This window comes from Sus scrofa, chromosome 8 (genome assembly GCF_000003025.6).
Source record: "Sus scrofa isolate TJ Tabasco breed Duroc chromosome 8, Sscrofa11.1, whole genome shotgun sequence".
NCBI lineage: Eukaryota > Metazoa > Chordata > Mammalia > Artiodactyla > Suidae > Sus > Sus scrofa.
Window position 1 is genome coordinate 27,856,317 of NC_010450.4, and position 18,099 is coordinate 27,874,415.

General features: G+C 37.5%; 1 protein-coding gene across 11 annotated transcripts in view; it reads right to left on the reverse strand.

Annotated features, from left to right (window-relative positions):
* The window catches only part of ARAP2 (ArfGAP with RhoGAP domain, ankyrin repeat and PH domain 2), a 189,152-nt gene that overhangs the window by 84,904 nt on the left and 86,149 nt on the right, over positions 1-18,099 (reverse strand). For all 11 annotated transcript variants that reach the window (XM_003128906.4, XM_013978574.2, XM_021101087.1 and 8 more), the window contains 6 exons: positions 16,194-16,368; positions 15,593-15,727; positions 7,401-7,545; positions 5,151-5,253; positions 4,320-4,518; positions 4,076-4,139 (listed from right to left, as the gene is read on the reverse strand). In XM_003128906.4, the coding sequence (XP_003128954.1) occupies positions 4,076-4,139; positions 4,320-4,518; positions 5,151-5,253; positions 7,401-7,545; positions 15,593-15,727; positions 16,194-16,368 (821 nt within the window). The remainder of the gene's footprint in view (positions 1-4,075; positions 4,140-4,319; positions 4,519-5,150; positions 5,254-7,400; positions 7,546-15,592; positions 15,728-16,193; positions 16,369-18,099) is intronic.

Below are 18,099 nucleotides of genomic sequence, written 5' to 3' on the forward strand. Positions count from 1 at the left end.
TGTTCCATTAAGAATTATAAATTAGTGCACTCATCATCCCCCAAGCTAACTCTTTATTCACATTTCTGACCTCTCTTCTTTCTGCTTTATCTTTAGTCAGGTTAAGCATTGTACGGATATATTGTTTTCTAACACAATAGTTTTTTAGTTTTCTCATAAAAAATTATTTTCTAATAAAATGCTGAAATTTTAAATTCTAGTGACTTATATTATTTGTCCAGGCTCCTAGCACATTTGTTCACTCACTTGAAAGTGATCTACACAAAAGTATTGATAAATTAATACCTAACACTTGCCTTGAAAAGAACTATTTAGGTTGTTAAAAATGACCTTACCTTGATTTCAAAGTGGATTATTCTCCTTAGTATCATATAGGTACTGCAAGGTTGTTTTAAGAGCTTAAAATAGGATGTGGCACATGGTAAATTCCATATATTGTCATCATAGTATTACTGTTACTACCAGAATATTATTGATTTGGAGAAAACAGGGAAAGTATGTAAAACCAAGATATAAGCATGTGAGAATTCCCACTGTGACACAGTGGGTTAAGAATCCAACTACTGTGGCTTGGGCAGCTGTGAATCCAACATCCAGGGTTTGATTCCTGGCCTGGGAACTTCTATATGCCACAGGTGCGGCCATTAAAAAAAAAGAAAGAAAAGAAATAAGCATGTGATAAACACAGCTGTTTTCAAATGGTGCCTTTCATATGGTACCTATTCAAAGAGATTCAAGGAAAATAACCTGATTTTATATTTGACCCTGTATTTCTCCCACTCTCACTCTGTTACAGTCCCTTTTCTTCCCTTTCATAAAAATGCTTTCTACATAACTAGTTGATAACACATATAGATAAAAGGTTAAAGTTATCATCAAAACAAAATTAAATAGGTTGGACCATCATTTTGCTATTCTGTTAGTTTTTAATGATTCCCTGAACTCAGAATGTATCTGAATTCACCTTCTGATTCCTGTTGCCCACAGGAAAAGTCAAGATATTGCAAAGTAACAAAACATTTAGTCTTCTGGCTTTTTTATCTTACATTCATGAGAGAGTACACTGCATGCAATAAGAACTTAGTAAAAATTCAAGACAGAAAAAAAAAAAAAAAAAAAAAAAAAAAAAAGGAGTTCCCGTCATGGCGCGCAGTGGTTAACGAATCTGACTAGGAACCATGAGGTTGCGGATTCGATCCCTGCCCTTGCTCAGTGGGTTAACGATCCGGCATTGCCGTGAGCTGTAGTGTAGGTTGCAGACGCGGCTCAGATCCCGTGTTGCTGTGGCTCTGGCATAGGCTGGCGGTTATAGCTCCGATTCGACCCCTAGCCTGGGAACCTCCATATGCCACAGGAAGTACCCAAGAAGTGGCAAAAAGACAAAAAAAACTAAGTAAAAATTCAAACTGAATAATACTAATCCATATTTGGTACGTTTTAATTAAATGTGTGTGTATATAGACACACCAACACACAATACTAATCCATATTTGGTACATTTTAATTAAATGTGTGTGTATATAGACATACCAACACATAATAAATTCCACTACAGAGATGCCGCTTGCTTATTTGTTTGAGAATACAAGCTCTCTGAGCTCAGACACCAACTCTGTATTGTTGACTGATTTTTTTTCTGCCATGTAGAAAAGAGGCAGCAGGCATTCCATAAATATTAATGGATGACTGTAAAAAGTACAGTTGTGCTAGTATTTTAATGTCATAATACTATTAATACATAATATTACCTCATTATTTCTGAACATGTACTTAACACTATTCTAAGAGAAGAGTGAAATAATCACCTGCTACCAAAAATCAGCATCTAAAGCATGGTTAACCATTTTAAGTTCAGAAATAAAAACATATAAACACAAAATCCTAATTATGTCTGTAAGTTACAAAGCACATTCTGATGTTAGTTACTAGTCAGCAATATGCCTCCTGCCTAAAGCTGTTGATGCCCTCCCATGTAGTTCAAGAAAAGACAAGTTCAGATAACTGCTGAGTCATCCTTCTTATCACCAGCATGGAAATTCACCAGCAGGAAGGCTGATTCAGCTATAGTTTATAGTTTTTACAAACGATCTTGTACTCTTGTAGAGCTAAACATGCTGAATTAGTATAATAAAGGGATTTGAAGGCAAACGATGAGAAGTAAAGAAAAAAGAAGTCATTCAGGAAACTATACTTTCATAAATATTGTGAAACAACTCTAGCTCCTCCTTCCCAGACTCTTGCTAGATCATTCCTCCTCTAAAAAGTGGAGACCCTGGGATTACCTCTTTAAGCCTCTTTTCTGTCTATAGTCCTTCTCTAGATGAATGTGTCCAGTTCCTTGGCTAAATTAATAAATCCAAATCTGATGACTCTCAAATCTTTATCTTCAGCTGAAACCTCACCACTTTATTCCAGGTTTGTAAACAGAAATACCCACTCACCCGAGAGTTCCCATCATGGCTCACTGGAAACAAATCTGACTAGTATCCATGAGGATGCAGGTTCAATGCCTGGCCTTGCTCAGTGGGTTAAGGATCCCGCATTGCCATGAGCTGTGGTGTAGGTTGCAGACATGGCTCAGATCCCATGTTGCTGTGGCTGTGGTGTAAGCCAGCAGCTACAGCTCTGATGAGACCCCTAGCCTGGGAATTTCCATATGCCACAGGTGCGGCCCTTTAGCTTGAAAGAAAGAACAAGGGAAAGGAAGAAAGAAAAAAAGAAAAAACGACCGACCCACTCACTAGCTTCACTTCTCTATCAAGTAGGCATCTCAAAATGATCGCTGCCAAAATTCTTTATCCACTCCTCTAAACTCACTAATATCCTACCTCTACCTTCAACCCCCACCCCCAACAGGTATTTTTTTTTTATCTCAAAAACTGGCACCATCATTGCCATAAATGCTCAAGCCAAAAACTTTGGGGTCATCCTTGACTCTTCGAGTCACTGAATCCAACAACGAACCCTCTCACCTACCACTCAATACTATGTTATTGGGAAGTCATCTTTTGCCTGGCCTCTGTAGCACCACCTTACCTGGACACTTCCTCTCTTGTCCTCCAAAAGCTACTCATCTGGAGTCAGAGCAGTCATTTAAAAACCTAAGTCAGATGATTCTACTTTCTGGCTCTCAAATCAAGTTGCTTCCCATCATGCTTAGAATAAAGTTCACATATCCTGGCATGTCAGGCCCTATATGATCTGTTCCAGGGATATCTCTGCCATCATTTCTGCCCACTCTCGTTCATTCAAACTTCCCAGCCACAGTAGCTTCCTTGAAGACCTCAAACATGTCCAGCTCAGCACTCTCTTCTGATCTTCAAAATATCCTTGACCTTGTGCCTGGTACCTTCTATTCAGACTGCTGCATGGTTTGTTTCTTCACTTTATACACATCTCTGATCAAAGATACCTTTTCCTATCACCCTATCTAAAACAGAAAATTGCTCCATCAGGCACACTCTCTTTACCCTAGTTTTCTTAAAGCATTTAAAAATGAGGGACATAATAGTATGAAATTTTTTTGGTCTTCTATTCTGCTTCCCCCATTAGTACAAATGCTTTATGAAGGCAGAGACCATATCTGTTTTATTTATCACTGTATCCCCAATGCCTGTAACAGTCCCTGATGTATAGTAGATGCTTACTATTTATTGAAAACTGAATAAATTCAAGAATCAGGTTTTAGCTATACATGATTCACATGCACAGATGTCAGGATATTATTTACAGCCATCATATACCTGCACTTAAAATATATTTACAACCACCAAAGTGGTTTCAAATACTGACATGTGAATGTCAAAAAGGGATCTAGGTCTGTAGAAAACTACAACAATTGCTCACACTAAGTTCCTCATACAAATATAAAAATAGGCAAGCTTCATTGGAGTACTCTTTCTACTACAGACAATACACACACACACACACACACACACACACACACACACACACACACACCGATTCAGAAAATCTCCAACAGGTTCTATAATAGTTCTCCTCCAAGAGAATAACCAGAGTTTCCAGGTCCTTAAGAGTTTTTGAGATAAAGAATATGAAACAAAAATGCGCTTACCTCCCTTTTTCTACCAAGAGCAAGACATCCAGTTTTTCTCCATTTTGAACCATTGTGCTAATTGCTGGAGGGAAATAAGAAAAGTGTGAACATTTTTTTTTTTTTAATATTGCACTCAATATCTTTAAAGACTACTGAGTTATATGTTTGGAAGTGAGCCATCATGATTTTATGCAAAATCTACTATTTCCATATGCAATAAAGAATTGTGTCCAGAATATAAGATGGGGGGGGGGGAACTTACTTAGTTCTTGCAGTCTTCTTAAGTTCATTCTATCCTCCTGACCTTCTTGCATTTGAAGGCAAAAACGCAAACTAGATTTGTCCATAGCAAACCAGCCTTTTCTCCACTGATCCAGGGCATGGCAGTCTTTGTAGTAGAGTTGACCAATCAAATCATAGTCAGCTTCTGTTAAGTTTTCAGCAACAAAGGGAACAAAATGCTGTTAAAACAAATACAAAAAAAAAGTAATAAAGACAGTGAAAATAGGAAATCCCTTACATAGTTACCAATTTGAGGGAAGGTGGCAAAATTTATCTTTCTATTTTGAAGATGAAGAAATAACCCAGATTTTAAAACAATTATTTAAACTTGTTATCAGTCTTAAAAACTGAAGTGCTATAATGCAATTTCAAATAGCAGTATATTAAATAATTTTTGATACATATGGAATTAAAACAGGAAGACATTCTCTTTGCTGATTTGTGGCATTTTTCAAAATGTCGCCCTTCAATGTTTGTCTTCATTTGCATCTTTCACTGAACTTGTTCTTTCCCTCTGCGTGTATACAATGAATAAGATCTCTACCTATAAAAGGGCACACTCGAAAATGACTTTACAGTATTGAAAAGATCTCAATCATCAAATCATGGCCTTGATTCGAAGAATAACTTCTCCAAGGTCCTACATTAATTTCTTCTCTACCTAAGGCACTAGGAAGGTACCTCTTAGCCTCTTCTGACTACAACCTACGAAAACCTAATGACATATAAACAGTCTTCCAAGAATCTTACATAAAATTTTCATGGTGAAGAATCCTCTCTGGATTTAGGTAATAAAACAATATTTAAATACCTTGGCTATTGCTTCTGTCCATTTTCTCTGAGCTTGGGATGTTTCAGCTCCAAATAAAAATGCACGTTCTGAAGGTAAATAGATCTCAAAGGTAAAGATGGGCCTATGGCACACAAGAATAAATAGATACCAGTGGTTATGTTTAGATTTTATGAAAAACAATAACAAGAAGATCAAGCTTTTAATTAAAGTCCTTTTGAAAACTCAGTAATGCTGTGAAGTCTATCTACCACCTACCTACCATATTTCTCTGTTGATAGTTCATATTTTATTCAAACGAGTTAAATGGCATAGAGTGGATCAGACAAAAGGAACACTCTTCTGACTAATGACTCTACAGTATGAACTTGCTGATGCCCTGATGTGGCCAAGGGCTCTCTTTTGTCTCCTCTTCCCTTCCAGGCCACTCCTTCTTGGTTATTCTGACCCACTGTTCAAAGAAAAGATTGTCTAGATGGTTCTCTACTTAGCCCTCTTCTTGTCTTACTTCACACATTTTCCTTTGGTCATCTCATCTCACCCCCAAATTTCAACTCCTTAATACAGATAAAATTAGGGTGACATCCATCCATGTCTTGAATTTTCCCCTCAGTTCCTCACCCACAGCTCCAACTATTTTTTGGATCATGCTAAATGTGTTCGTTGCCATTACCTAAATAACTCAAAATACCGTATATCAAAGTCATCTTCCTTCCTCTCCCCTCCTCACCCCAAATCTAATATATCTCCTTCATGTTCTAATTTGGCAGCATCACCATCTACCTCATCAACAAGATCAAAATCTTGGAGTCTAATTTATTCTTCCCCTTGACATCAGCACTGTACCCATTCAGTTAGATATTTAATGTTATCAGTTCAGTCTTAAGAGATTCTCCACCCACAGTTTTTCTTTTAAATTATCTCTTTCTCAAGCTAAACTCCCAGTAATTATAGTCTCTCTTCCTCAGTTCCTTCTGTATCATTTCAGTTAGCTCTCTTCCTAAAATATAAATCTGTAGGATGCCTCAGTGGCAACATTACTTGACGGAAAATTCTATAATATGCTATTGAAGGCGATTAAGAATCTTGCTGTAGCACTTTTTTTTCTAAACCACATCTCATTGTAGATGCTTTCCCTTGCACAATTACTTATATAAGTGACATTCCATCAAGAATGTCTGATTTTTTGAATATGATTATATGCTGACATATACCAATATGTAAATCATTTAAGCAAATTAATACATATAGGATGTACTCATGTTAACATTCCACAGTGAACAACATTAATCTGATTATTCATATAGAATAAAAGCTCTATTAAGATTAAAATAAGACGGAACACTGTAAACCATCTATAACAGAAAAAATAAAAAATCATTATTAAAAAAGATTAAAACAAAAACAAGCCAAGTAATAACAAGTTTTGTTCATACAAAAAAATCAAATTAGACTTACCAGAAAACAGTAGTCATGTCAATTGGTATATATTGGTCATTATGTAATAAAGTGGTATTTCATTAATTTTATGTAAATAACATAGCTTTGTAAATATCTCATATAAAAGTTTTATTAAAATACTATGCTTCTATAAAATTGATTTTTGTAGGTTTTAGTATTTATACTTTTTCATTAATTACATTACAAAATGTAATAAGAAACTGACATCAAAGATCTTAGATGGTCGATTTCCAAAAGTCTTCACAGAAATCCTATTAAACCATTTTGTTAGTCAAATATATTAAATAAATAATGCTTATCATTTTAGTTAGTACTTTTTTGAGTTTTTTTAACCCTAAAAATGCCAAAATAGATCTTTAAGGATTTTAACATTTCAACATGCTGTTACATAAGTTTAACAGTTTATCTTATTATGAAGAAACCACTGAATATTTTTCTTTGTAATCTATTTTAACCATGATACATTTAATGAAAACACAAATTTTGCCATTAGCCACTATTTTAAACAATGAGTAAATCATAAAAATTAAGAGATTACATGTTCAAGAATGGAATGATATAAATTTAATTAAAATTAGATATAAACACGTCAGCCTTTCATATTATTTAGTACAATATTTTAATTTTCCTACTTCTTAGTGGATTCCCTAAGGAATTTTCACAAGTTGCAAAATAAGTAGACTTCAAGAAATCATTAAACTCTTCTACAAGAAGCAACTGAGGAACTGAAATGATAATACCTCACTCTTTACCTGCTATGATAAAAATCAGAAAGTACTTTCAACTCCTACCGTTTAGTGAGAGACCTACCCAGTATTTATGCAGAAGTCTTCTTTGTTTACAGCCAGGCAGATAACATCATTGATATTAATGGTGCCATTAGGGGTGGTAGACTTATCACTTTCATAGTAACTCAAGAAGCCTCCTTCCAAAACACACCACTTTTTATTCGTCTCTAGGAATTTAAAATAAAACAAATAATAAATTGAGCTATACTGTAAACCTAATTTTAAAAATACGTGGTTTTAGGAGTTCCCGTTGTGGCTCAGCGGTTAATGAACCCGACTAGTATCCATGAGAAGGCAGGTTCGATCCTTGGCGTCACGCAGTGGGTTAAGGATCCGGGGTTGCCGTGAGCTGTGGTGTAGGTCACAGACGCGGTTGGGATGGCATGTTGCTGTAGCTGTGGTGTAGGCCAACAGCAGTAGCTCCAGTTCAACCCTTAGCCTGGGAATCTCCATATGCTGCGGGTTCGGCCCTAAAAAGACAAGTCAAAAAAAAAAAGTGGTTTTAACTAATGACTGTATTCAAGTAAATAAATGTATCAATTTCCTATTGTATGTAAAAAGCATGCTATTACTGCATGGGATAAAAAGTCACACTTTCTGCTCTCAAAAAATTTACAGACTTGTAGCCAGGGATGTCCAAGACAAAAATAACTATGACATTGATGACCAGAGAAACTGGCAGATCCATAAAGAGACTGCTGTAAAAACAACTGTAAAAGGGCAAAGACTGATGTTTGTACAGAGTCTAAGGAGGGAAAAAGGTAGGGGTAAAAAATAAGAGCATGGGAGTTCCCGCTGTGGCATAGCTGTTAAGGATCTGACGTTGTCACTCCTGAGATGTGGGTTCAATCTCCAGTCTATCACAGTAGGTTAAGGATTTGGAGTTTCCATAGCTGTGGCATAGGTCACAGCTGAAGCTTGGATTCGGTCTCTGGCCCAGGAACTTCCATATGCCATGAGTGCAGCCAAAAAAGAAAAATAATATAATAATAATAGTGTGGGTGATGTTAGGTAGGCGTGGTAGATTCCACAGTGCCCTTAATGCCCTGTTGAGTGGACTTAAAATCCATCTTGTAAAAGTTCAAAACAGTATGGGCAGCAGGCTAAATCCCGATCAACACTTGTTTTTGTCAATAAAGTTTTACTGAAACAGGGCCACACTTTTCATTTATACTTAGTCAGGGTCTGCTTTCCTGCTACAAGGGCAGAGACGACTTGCAAGAGACCATCTGGCCCACAAAGCCCAAAATATTTCTGGTCCTTTTTGAAAAAGTTGGCTGAGCTTTGATTTTATGGTTCATGGTGAGCCACTGAGATGGTTTTGGTAGAAGAAGAATATGATCAGATTTAAAGCTCACAGCCTCTGTTTCTTGTGAGAAATTGGATTTGAGAAGGTGAAGCCAGAGGCAGAAAACCAGTCAGGACACTGTCAAAAGAAGTCTAAGTGAAAGATGGAGACCACAAAGCAGGGCAGTGGAAGTAAGAATAACGTGGGAGGATTGGGGGACAAGAGGGAGACAGACAGGAGATGATGGGGGTGGTGGATAACAGTAATGGTTACATCATTTTCAGCTTTGATTCCAAGGTGAGCAGTAATGACTACTTTTATTTCAAATAATAATAATAATAATAAAGTAGAGGAGTTGCTTTTGTGGCCCAGTGGTTAATGAACCGGACTAGCATCCATGAGGATGTGGGCTTGATCCCTGGCCTTGCTCAGGGGGTTAAGGATCCGGCGTTGCCGTGAGCTGTAGTGTAAGTCACAGACGTGGCCTGGATCCCGCACTGATGTGGCTGTGGTATAGCCCAGCCGCTGTAGCTCCAATATGACCCCTAGCCTGGGTCATATGCCACAGGTGTGGGCCCACAAAAGACAAAAAAAGACCAAAAAAAAAAAAAGTGCATGTAATAGTGCTAGTGCATATAATCTGAGTTTCCCGTGAGACACAATGAATGAGAGACATCTCCTGGAAATCCAAGTAGGAATAGCTATAAGGCAGATCAACTTATGGATTTGCTTCTTGAGGGCAAGAAATAGTCTCAATAACCAGAAGGTCTTTTGAATACAGGTAGTAGTTGAAAATAAGCAGTAACCAAGCACGAAATCATAAGGAATTTAAAATTGTAAGGAACAATGGAGATAGAAGCATCCGCAAAAGCAATGAAACGAGTGAGAAAAGACAGTGCATAAAACAGAAAAGGGGTAGCACATTTTAGAAAGGGATGATTACCAACATTAAATATAGAAAGAGGTCTAATAAAATTAGAGCTGAAAATACCAGTTGGTCATCAAAATAAGGCGGTCACTGCCCGCTCTCCTGAGAGTTCTGTCGCCCTGGTCACCATCATCAGGTGGACCCTTTAGAGGTTAGACCTGTTGTTGGAGGGAATCTAGCCTCCAACTGAAGTGGTGAGAAAAACCTTCACACAAAAACACAGCTTTTGAAATAATCACTTAGGACTGAAAAGGCATGTTTCTAAAGTAGCAAAAACATGCATTCTGTGCTCTGAGCATTCCATAACTCTGAGAAAGAACTTTCTGAGGAAAGTCACAGAAAGGGGAATCTGCCAAAAAATTTATGTGGCCAAAGAAAGAGACCGCAGGCTCACATCAGATGCCAGGCCCCAGGAGTCTTCATGACAGGTGTTCAGGAGTTTGTACCTTTCTCAGTAGACAAGTGGGAGCTGTTGGAAGGTCTCAAACAAAAAATGCCAAGTGCATGATGCATAAAATAAATGTAAATGCAGAGTCAAATTATGTTCATTCTAATGAGAAACAAATGACAGATCTCTTTTAAAAGGTGAGGACAAACTCATTGTCAGTGAGAAAGATGGGTTTCAGGGGATTTAATCCTGTAGCATCATCACCATAACCATTGATTAGCTTCATATGTATATGTGAAAACAGGCCAGAGGTAAGGCAAGGCATGCACAAATATTACCTTGGAGGACTTATAATAACAAAGCCGTGATAGGCAATCTTGACACTTCTAGTGACTTGGAAAACAAACAAAAAAAAAGCTTTAACAGAATTCTATTGGATGGTATTGTTCATCTTAGGCTAATTCAGACAGGGCATCCTCTCTGCCACAGAAGAAATCTTACTGTTGAATCAGTTGCCAGAAGATGTCCACCAGAAATGAAACTGGGGCCACAGAATCGGGCAACTCCTAGGACACAAGCTGCTTAACAGATGTGAGGTTGTGTGTATGGTGGCTGGAATGACTAGAGGGATTGTTCATTCTTTCCACCATCTTGACATTTAGATTCGGGGAGAAAAACAGTACTGGGACTGACTCAAGCACAGGGACCGAACTCCAGACATGACCTTCTGAAACAGTCCTAGGAAGCGAGATGGATACTCTCATGTAGTTGGGTACCTTGGTTGTCAGCTATAGGTTACACCTAAACTTAAAGGCTACCTGGAAACCAGAAGCAGTTTGAATCAGGACAGCCCCTCTGCTATTCTTCCTCCTCCTCATCCCTTTACCATCACAAGCATGTGTCATGCAGTCTTCTACATGTGTCTTACATAAACTCACTGAATCCTCAGAACAACTCCAGTAGGTCAGTCCTATTATTACATGGCCTGATCCTTATATCCTGTCCTTAGGCACAAAATGGTTTACTGACTTTCCCAACATCACCCAAGTATTAGCACCAGAGCTGGGGGTAAGACCCAGGCAGCCAACGAGTCCTCCTGTTTCCTTCATAAATTTCTACCCTGTGCCTGGTAGATGCTTGGGGCGTGTATGTCCATTTTTAAAATGTATCAGGGTATAGCACAGGTCATACCTTCATATACATATGTGTACAATGAATGTGAGATAGTTAAGGTGAAACTACTATTTTTTGAAACCATGAAGTGGTTTCTTGATGAAGAATTTCCTAGACTGAGGGTATTCGGCATCACAGGAGAAAGGAATACACAATAGGAATGCTTTTCATTTAAAACAAATGTGTTTCAGCCTTAGAGAAACATTTTTAAACTATAGAAGCAAGGCATTTATAGAACAAAAGTTCTTCAAAATTCCACAGTGCTAATCTATAAAATTAAATATAAACAGAAAATATAGTTTCTAGTAAACCGTATCAACCACTTTCTTTTTAAACATCAAACACTGTGTCAACAAATCAAGGTAAGATACCAAGGGGGAAAAATACAGTTGAGGGGCGAAAACAGAAAACAAAATCAGGATGCTATTATTCAGCTCTACACTTAGGTTTAACAAGAGCTATCAATCTTTCCTTTCATGAACACTAAATTGGGAAGAAAAAGAAAAATACAGATCAGTCTTCATAACCAGAGGCTAGAAGATCTTCAAATCCTGAAAACCTGAACTGACAGTTTGAAGCCTCTGTAACTCTCTGAAGGACCTGCATGCATTTTATTCCTGACTTTTTTCTTTGTTTTTAATCATTCTGCTCTATGGCCATCCTGACAAGCGTGGATGGAGTGATGTAGTCCAGATGCTTGCTGTTCAGAGGCAAAGGTGACAGCCACACTTTAATCTCTAAATCCTTCGAAATAATTCAATTTTTCCATAAAGCTGGTGCTCAATAGGAGTACCAACCACTGCAGAATCCTGACAGAAAAGAAGAAGAAAAAAAAAAAAAAAAAAAAGAACCACCAACACTTTACATTTCTTGGTAGCTCAACTTTTTCTTCTTCATTTTTAAGGAGGCTCTTTCTGAACAAAATGTGTTTTGTGTCCACAATTACATATTTTATTTATTTACTTTTGTCTTTTGTCTCTTTAGGACCACACCCATGGAATATGGAGGTTCCCAGGCTAGGGTCAAATCCGAGCTGCAGCTGCCAGTCACAGCCACAGCAATGTGGGATCCAAGCTGCATCTGTGACCTACACAACAGCTCACCACCATGCTGGATCCTTAATCCACTGAGCGAGGCCAGGGACTGAACCCGCAACCTCATGGTTCCTAGTCGGATTCGTTTCTGCTCCACCATGATGGGAATTCCCAATGACATATTTTATTACGCAGTTCAAAACTAAAATATTAACAAATAACTATAAATGGAGTATAACCTTTAAAATTGTGAATTAATGTACTGTACATCTGCAATATTGCATAGAAACTATACTTGAATAAAAAATGTTAAAAATGTATTAATGAGCCAGCTGTCACCTAACACTGGTAGTAATGTGATTAGAGAAATGCCCATTTATTCAATAAATATTTATCAAGTGATTACTACGTGTGGACACTGGTTTAGGCACCAGAGATTTGATAATCCTGAATAAACTAAAAATGCTAATGCCTCAAGGAACTTAGACTCCAGAGGGAGGAGAAATCAAAGAAGGAGGGATCATCTCCCTGCAATGTATGCTACGGTGGAAATAAATGGCATACGATGGAGAAGAGCCGGCAGCAGGTGCTGCTTTAGCAGGCAGCCAAATAGGTCTCTCCAACCAGATAGCACAGAAGTGATCCCCAAGACATGAGAAGCAGTCAGGCTAGGGGAAGTGCCCTCCTTGCAGAGTGAACAGCCACTGCAGAGGTCCAGAGGAGGCAGAAAAGAATGTGGCACGCTGCAGAAACAGACAGGAAACCAGTGTGACCAGGCCTGTTGCATAAGAAGGAAGGATGTGAGATGAAAGGAGGAAAGGGATGAGAAGCTCTTTTAAGTCCATATAAGGGATATGGTTATAGTCTGCAATGGGAAGCTATTCAACATATTTGAACGATGGAAATACAAGACCTGAGTTACGTTTTTAACAATCCTTAATTAACACTGCTTTTGGGAGAATGATTTGAGGGAAGCTACTGGCAAATAAGTAGGGTGGGGGGAGGTATTACAGCCCAAGCAGGATGTGATGATGGCTGGGGATGATATTAGTGAAGATGGAGAGTAGCTGACTGATTCATGGGCTATTTTGAGTTTGAAATGATAGCCCTTCTGATAAATTGGATGGAAAAAACGAAGATCATAAAAGAATACCTTGCCAGGAGATTATTTTCCAATGAAGTCATTTCTATGTGCTATATAGTCAAAGTGCAAAAGTTCAATTTCATATTACTTAAAAGAGAATGCTCCAAAATGAGAGAATAATCCCTAATTAACTTGTACATATGGTGAAGGTACCAGTTTCTGGTTTTTGAAACAGATTTTAACAAAAACATCCATAGTTAATGCAGAAAAGTTAAAAAGAAAAGAATGATTTAGTTACAACTTAAAACATTCAATTCAGTCCTCATAAGACTAAGAAAAATAATCTATTTCAAGGACATATTACAAAAAACTGTTAAATCTGTAAGTATTATAACCAGAACTGCCAAAAAATAAAGGCTTACTTTTCACCTTCAGAGTACTTATGACATACTGAGTGAGAAGCTTTAGGAAGAAAATCTTGTATTTCAAATTCCTTGTCTCATATTTGTATGAATAGTTTGAAGGGTGGGTTTAAGATATCCTGCAATTTAGAAGAAACATTCTAGGAAACTTGTAACTTAATAACAAGAATATCAATTGCCCTATTATTCAATTATTTTAGTAATCGCCATCATCAATTCACAGATTATTCTGGCACTCTTTCCCTTCTGATCACTCAACTTTCAAATACTTAACAGTTAAATACTGATAAGGAGCAATCGAAGATGAGAGAAACACAGTAAAACCCATCTTTTATTATTGGTTAGATTAAGAAAAGGAAGATATTAAAAACCATTTGCTGAAGGAACCAAACCCATCTAAACTTAAAGAGTAAAAACAGTCTGCCATCTTAGTGTCACCAGGCCATCACACTCTGACCAAGGCCAAAGTTTTACAATTAACAACTATAGCACAAATCAGATGTAAAACTATGCTTCATGCTGATTTCCTCCATTGTTCATGTGAAATCAGCATAATATCAACTCTCTTGCAGAGCTTTTATTTATTTATTTATTTTGTCTTTTGTCTTTTCAGGGCCACACCCATGGCATATGGAGCTTCCCAGCTAGCCAGCCTATGCCAGAGCTACAGCCAGCTGCATCTGCAACTTACACCACAGCTCACGGCAATGCCGGACCTTAACCCACTGAAGCGAGGCCAGGGGTGGAACCCGCAACCTCATGGTTCCTAGCCGGATTCGTTTCCACTGCGCCACGTCGGGAACTCCTCTTGCAGAGCTTTTATGAGGATTACAATTAACATAGATCAAATATGCAAAGCAATGCCCACATATAGTATATGCTCACTAAAGGACAGCTACTGTTTATAGGAAAATATAATAAAGTATAATTAATCCCAGTATAATTCTGCTCAGGGTAATAGTTTTTTTTTTTTTTAAATAAAGCTTTTAACTGAAATAATCACTTCAAATACACAAAGATCAGGATTAACACTCCAAAGTGAATTTTTCATCCTATTGTTCCTCTGATTGAGTAACATAGCTAGATTTTACCACCTAAGGAATTAATACCAGGCTCCTGAGCCTCTAAACGCCCACCATCAATTGGCCTTGCAGCTTAATCTCTCTTAAATTCTCTTTGGTCCAGTAAGACAGATCTCATTATATTTTCCTGCTTATATTTCTAACATTGGTTCAAATGTATGTAACATGAGCATGAGGCCTGTATCGTACTCACTTTTGTATTCCTAATGCCCAGCACAGGCCTGACACAAAAGACTGAATGGAGAGCTGGAAAACGCCTATTATGACTCTCCACAAACCTCGGACAGGTCGTTAAATCAAGTTAATTCCCATCATGTTTTTGAAAACATGCTTAAGCTTTAATTTACTCACACACAACACACACACACAAATAGAACGAACTGAACTACATGATACCACTTAGTAGGCTGATAGAATATGTACTGAAAACTTGTCCGTTCTTCCTACATGTTGACATTTATCTGCATTATCTCCCCAGTTAGGATGTCCATCCCGAAGGGAAGGGGCTGAGTTTCACATTTCTTTGGAACAACCCTTACATCCTGAAACAAAATGGGTTGGCCCTAAGGTAGATGTCAGTGCATTCAGCTGAGGATTCACTCAGCATTCCAAACCAGTGGTAAATTGTTGCTGCAGTGAATGAAATAATATCTGTGCCTGCAAGCAGTTATAAATCCTCAAAAAAATACTTCTCTACTGCAAGATCAAACCTAACATCTGAAGAGGGAAAAAAAATCAAAATTTAAACCTAATTGTTTTGATAATGAAAGAAAATTTTATCAGATAGCAAAAGTGAAAAGGAACAGAAAAGATACCTTCAAGCAGTTTTTTTTCTGAAGAGAGTTTAGAAGCAGCAGCTGGAGCCTGATACAAAAAGTCACAGAGGAACATGGATGGGGAGGACTCTTGACTTAATCCACCTTCAGAATGTATGTCGTGTTGAGGGAAATCTAGAAAAATTACAGAAATAACACATCTGAAATCCAAAATGTTAAACCATTTCCCCCTTTGCTTATGAATATCTAGGTGAGTTTTGAAGAAGAAAAACTACTTCAAATATAGAACACATATCTAGAGGTCTCTATTTTACTTTGCACAAAATTTGTAAATAAGCACTTCAATTGTGTTTATTATTCATATATGAAAATCAGATTTCATTTTGGTGAAAATGATTAGGTGGGATGAACTATCTTAATCGTCCATTTATAGGAGTAAAGACACATAAAAGATTTAGTTCCTAAACTTTTCCTTGAAATGAAGTAAAACATGGATCTGAATCAACTTCCATCTTTTTGGTAATTATATATATTTTTTCCTTCTGATGGTTTTCTGATTTGAGAAATAGACAGATTTGTGTTTCAGTCCTTTTATGATAAATCAGGAGAGACCAGGCTAATGAAGGGAATAGTGACTAACCTGAGAATTTGTTATGGTAGAGAAATTCCATCTGCAGACTCTGCCCTGCCTTCTTAGCCAGCAGATAGGGGGTGCTATGCTCAGGATCACCTGTTGCACACATAACATCTGCTCCACTGAACAGCAAAGCCATTGTTTCCAGAACATCCGGTTTCACCACGGCAGCACACAGAGCCTGCTCACGAAAAGATAATATAACTTAAGAGAAGAAAATATAATTCCAGCTATTAAAAGGAGTGAAAGTGTGCCAACTCATTTATGAGATGAAGCCTGTATTCCTTTTTAACAAAGAAATCTAATAATAATTATGCCCTGAATTAAATCACGGATACAAAAGGGCTCCTTTGCATGAATTCAAATGACAATCCATGATTTCTAAGTCTCAGTGCATTGTTTTTGTTGCTATGATGTTCCAAATCTTCAGATTTATCATATTTACCATGGAAGATATTTTTATGCTTACATACTAAGATAATGGCTGATGCTTAGAAAATTCAAAGTATTTCAAAGGTAATAACCAAGAAGCCACTAAATGTTTTGTTTTGTCATATGAATGTAGTATGCATGTACGTCTGTTTTTTTTTTCCAGCCCAGTCAGAGTTTGCAGAATCTTTAAATTACTGATATGCTTTGGGAATTTAAAAAATGAGCATAAATTAAGGATCTTTTCTTTTGGGAGAGGGGATGGGTAGGGAGGAAAAATAACAAGCAAGACACAATAAGAAATGATTGACATGTTACACATCACCATTGTACAAACAGTGAAACTCCGGGAATCCAAGTTTTTTTGCCTTGAAATAATTAGCTGCCTTCACATCTCTTTCCATTCCCTCTTCCATCTTTCTTACTTTACTGGTTTCCCATTTGCTTTTATTTTATTTCTTTCATTTGCTTTTAAACTCTCTTATTTGCACCCTGATTTCACCTGACTTCTTAGCCTTAGGTTCACCATTCACCTTCTTCCCGACATGGTGCCCCTGGACAGATCACTGGTTAATTTGCTGTCTGGAATGCAACTTCAGGACAATCACTGATTGATTATCCCATGGGGTAGCTCAGGGCAGAATATACAACCAAGAAGTCCCAGGACACATTCACAGTTCCAGCCTAGAGGGTCTACTACTGAAAAAGTACTCATCTTTTCTACCATGGTCTGGCTGATGTCTAGAACCTCCTTCACATCGGAATAAAGGCACCTGAATTCTTGTACCTGACTGTACTAATTTGCTAGGTGGTCTTGGGCAATCCCTTCTCTCTGGGTATGTTTTTCTGCACCTGCAAAATGAGGATGTTGGAAAGTAAAACATCTAACCTCTCTCCACTGTAAGAGCTTTGACTGCTCTCACTAATCATATGTATTTCCTCTTATTCTCCCTCTCACTACCCTATTCCTCCTTCACAGTATGTTGCACTTGCTATGGTACATGCATTGGCATTCAGCTGCTTGGTCAGTCTCCCCTATTTGAAGATCACATCTACTTTCTACTACAATTGTATTCCTAGCACCTAAAAAATGAATTCTGTGATTAGTAAGTGTGCAGTAAACATCTACCCAACAAGAACACTCAATGGGGAAAGGATAGTCTCTTCAACAAATGAAGGGAAACTGAGTAACTACATGCAAAAAGATGTAATTTCACACCATCTTACACCACTCACAAAAATTAACTTCAAATGTATTAAAGACTTAAATATACGACCTAATACCATAAACCTTCCCGAAGAAAATATCAACAGTAAGCCCTTGACATCAGTCTTGGCAATGATTTTTTGGATATGACACCAAAAGCAGAAGCAACAAAAGCAAAAATCAATAAAAGGAACTGTATCAAACTAAAAAAGCTCCTACATAGCAAAACAATCAACAAAATGAAAGGCAATCTACAGCATAGGGGAAAATATTTTC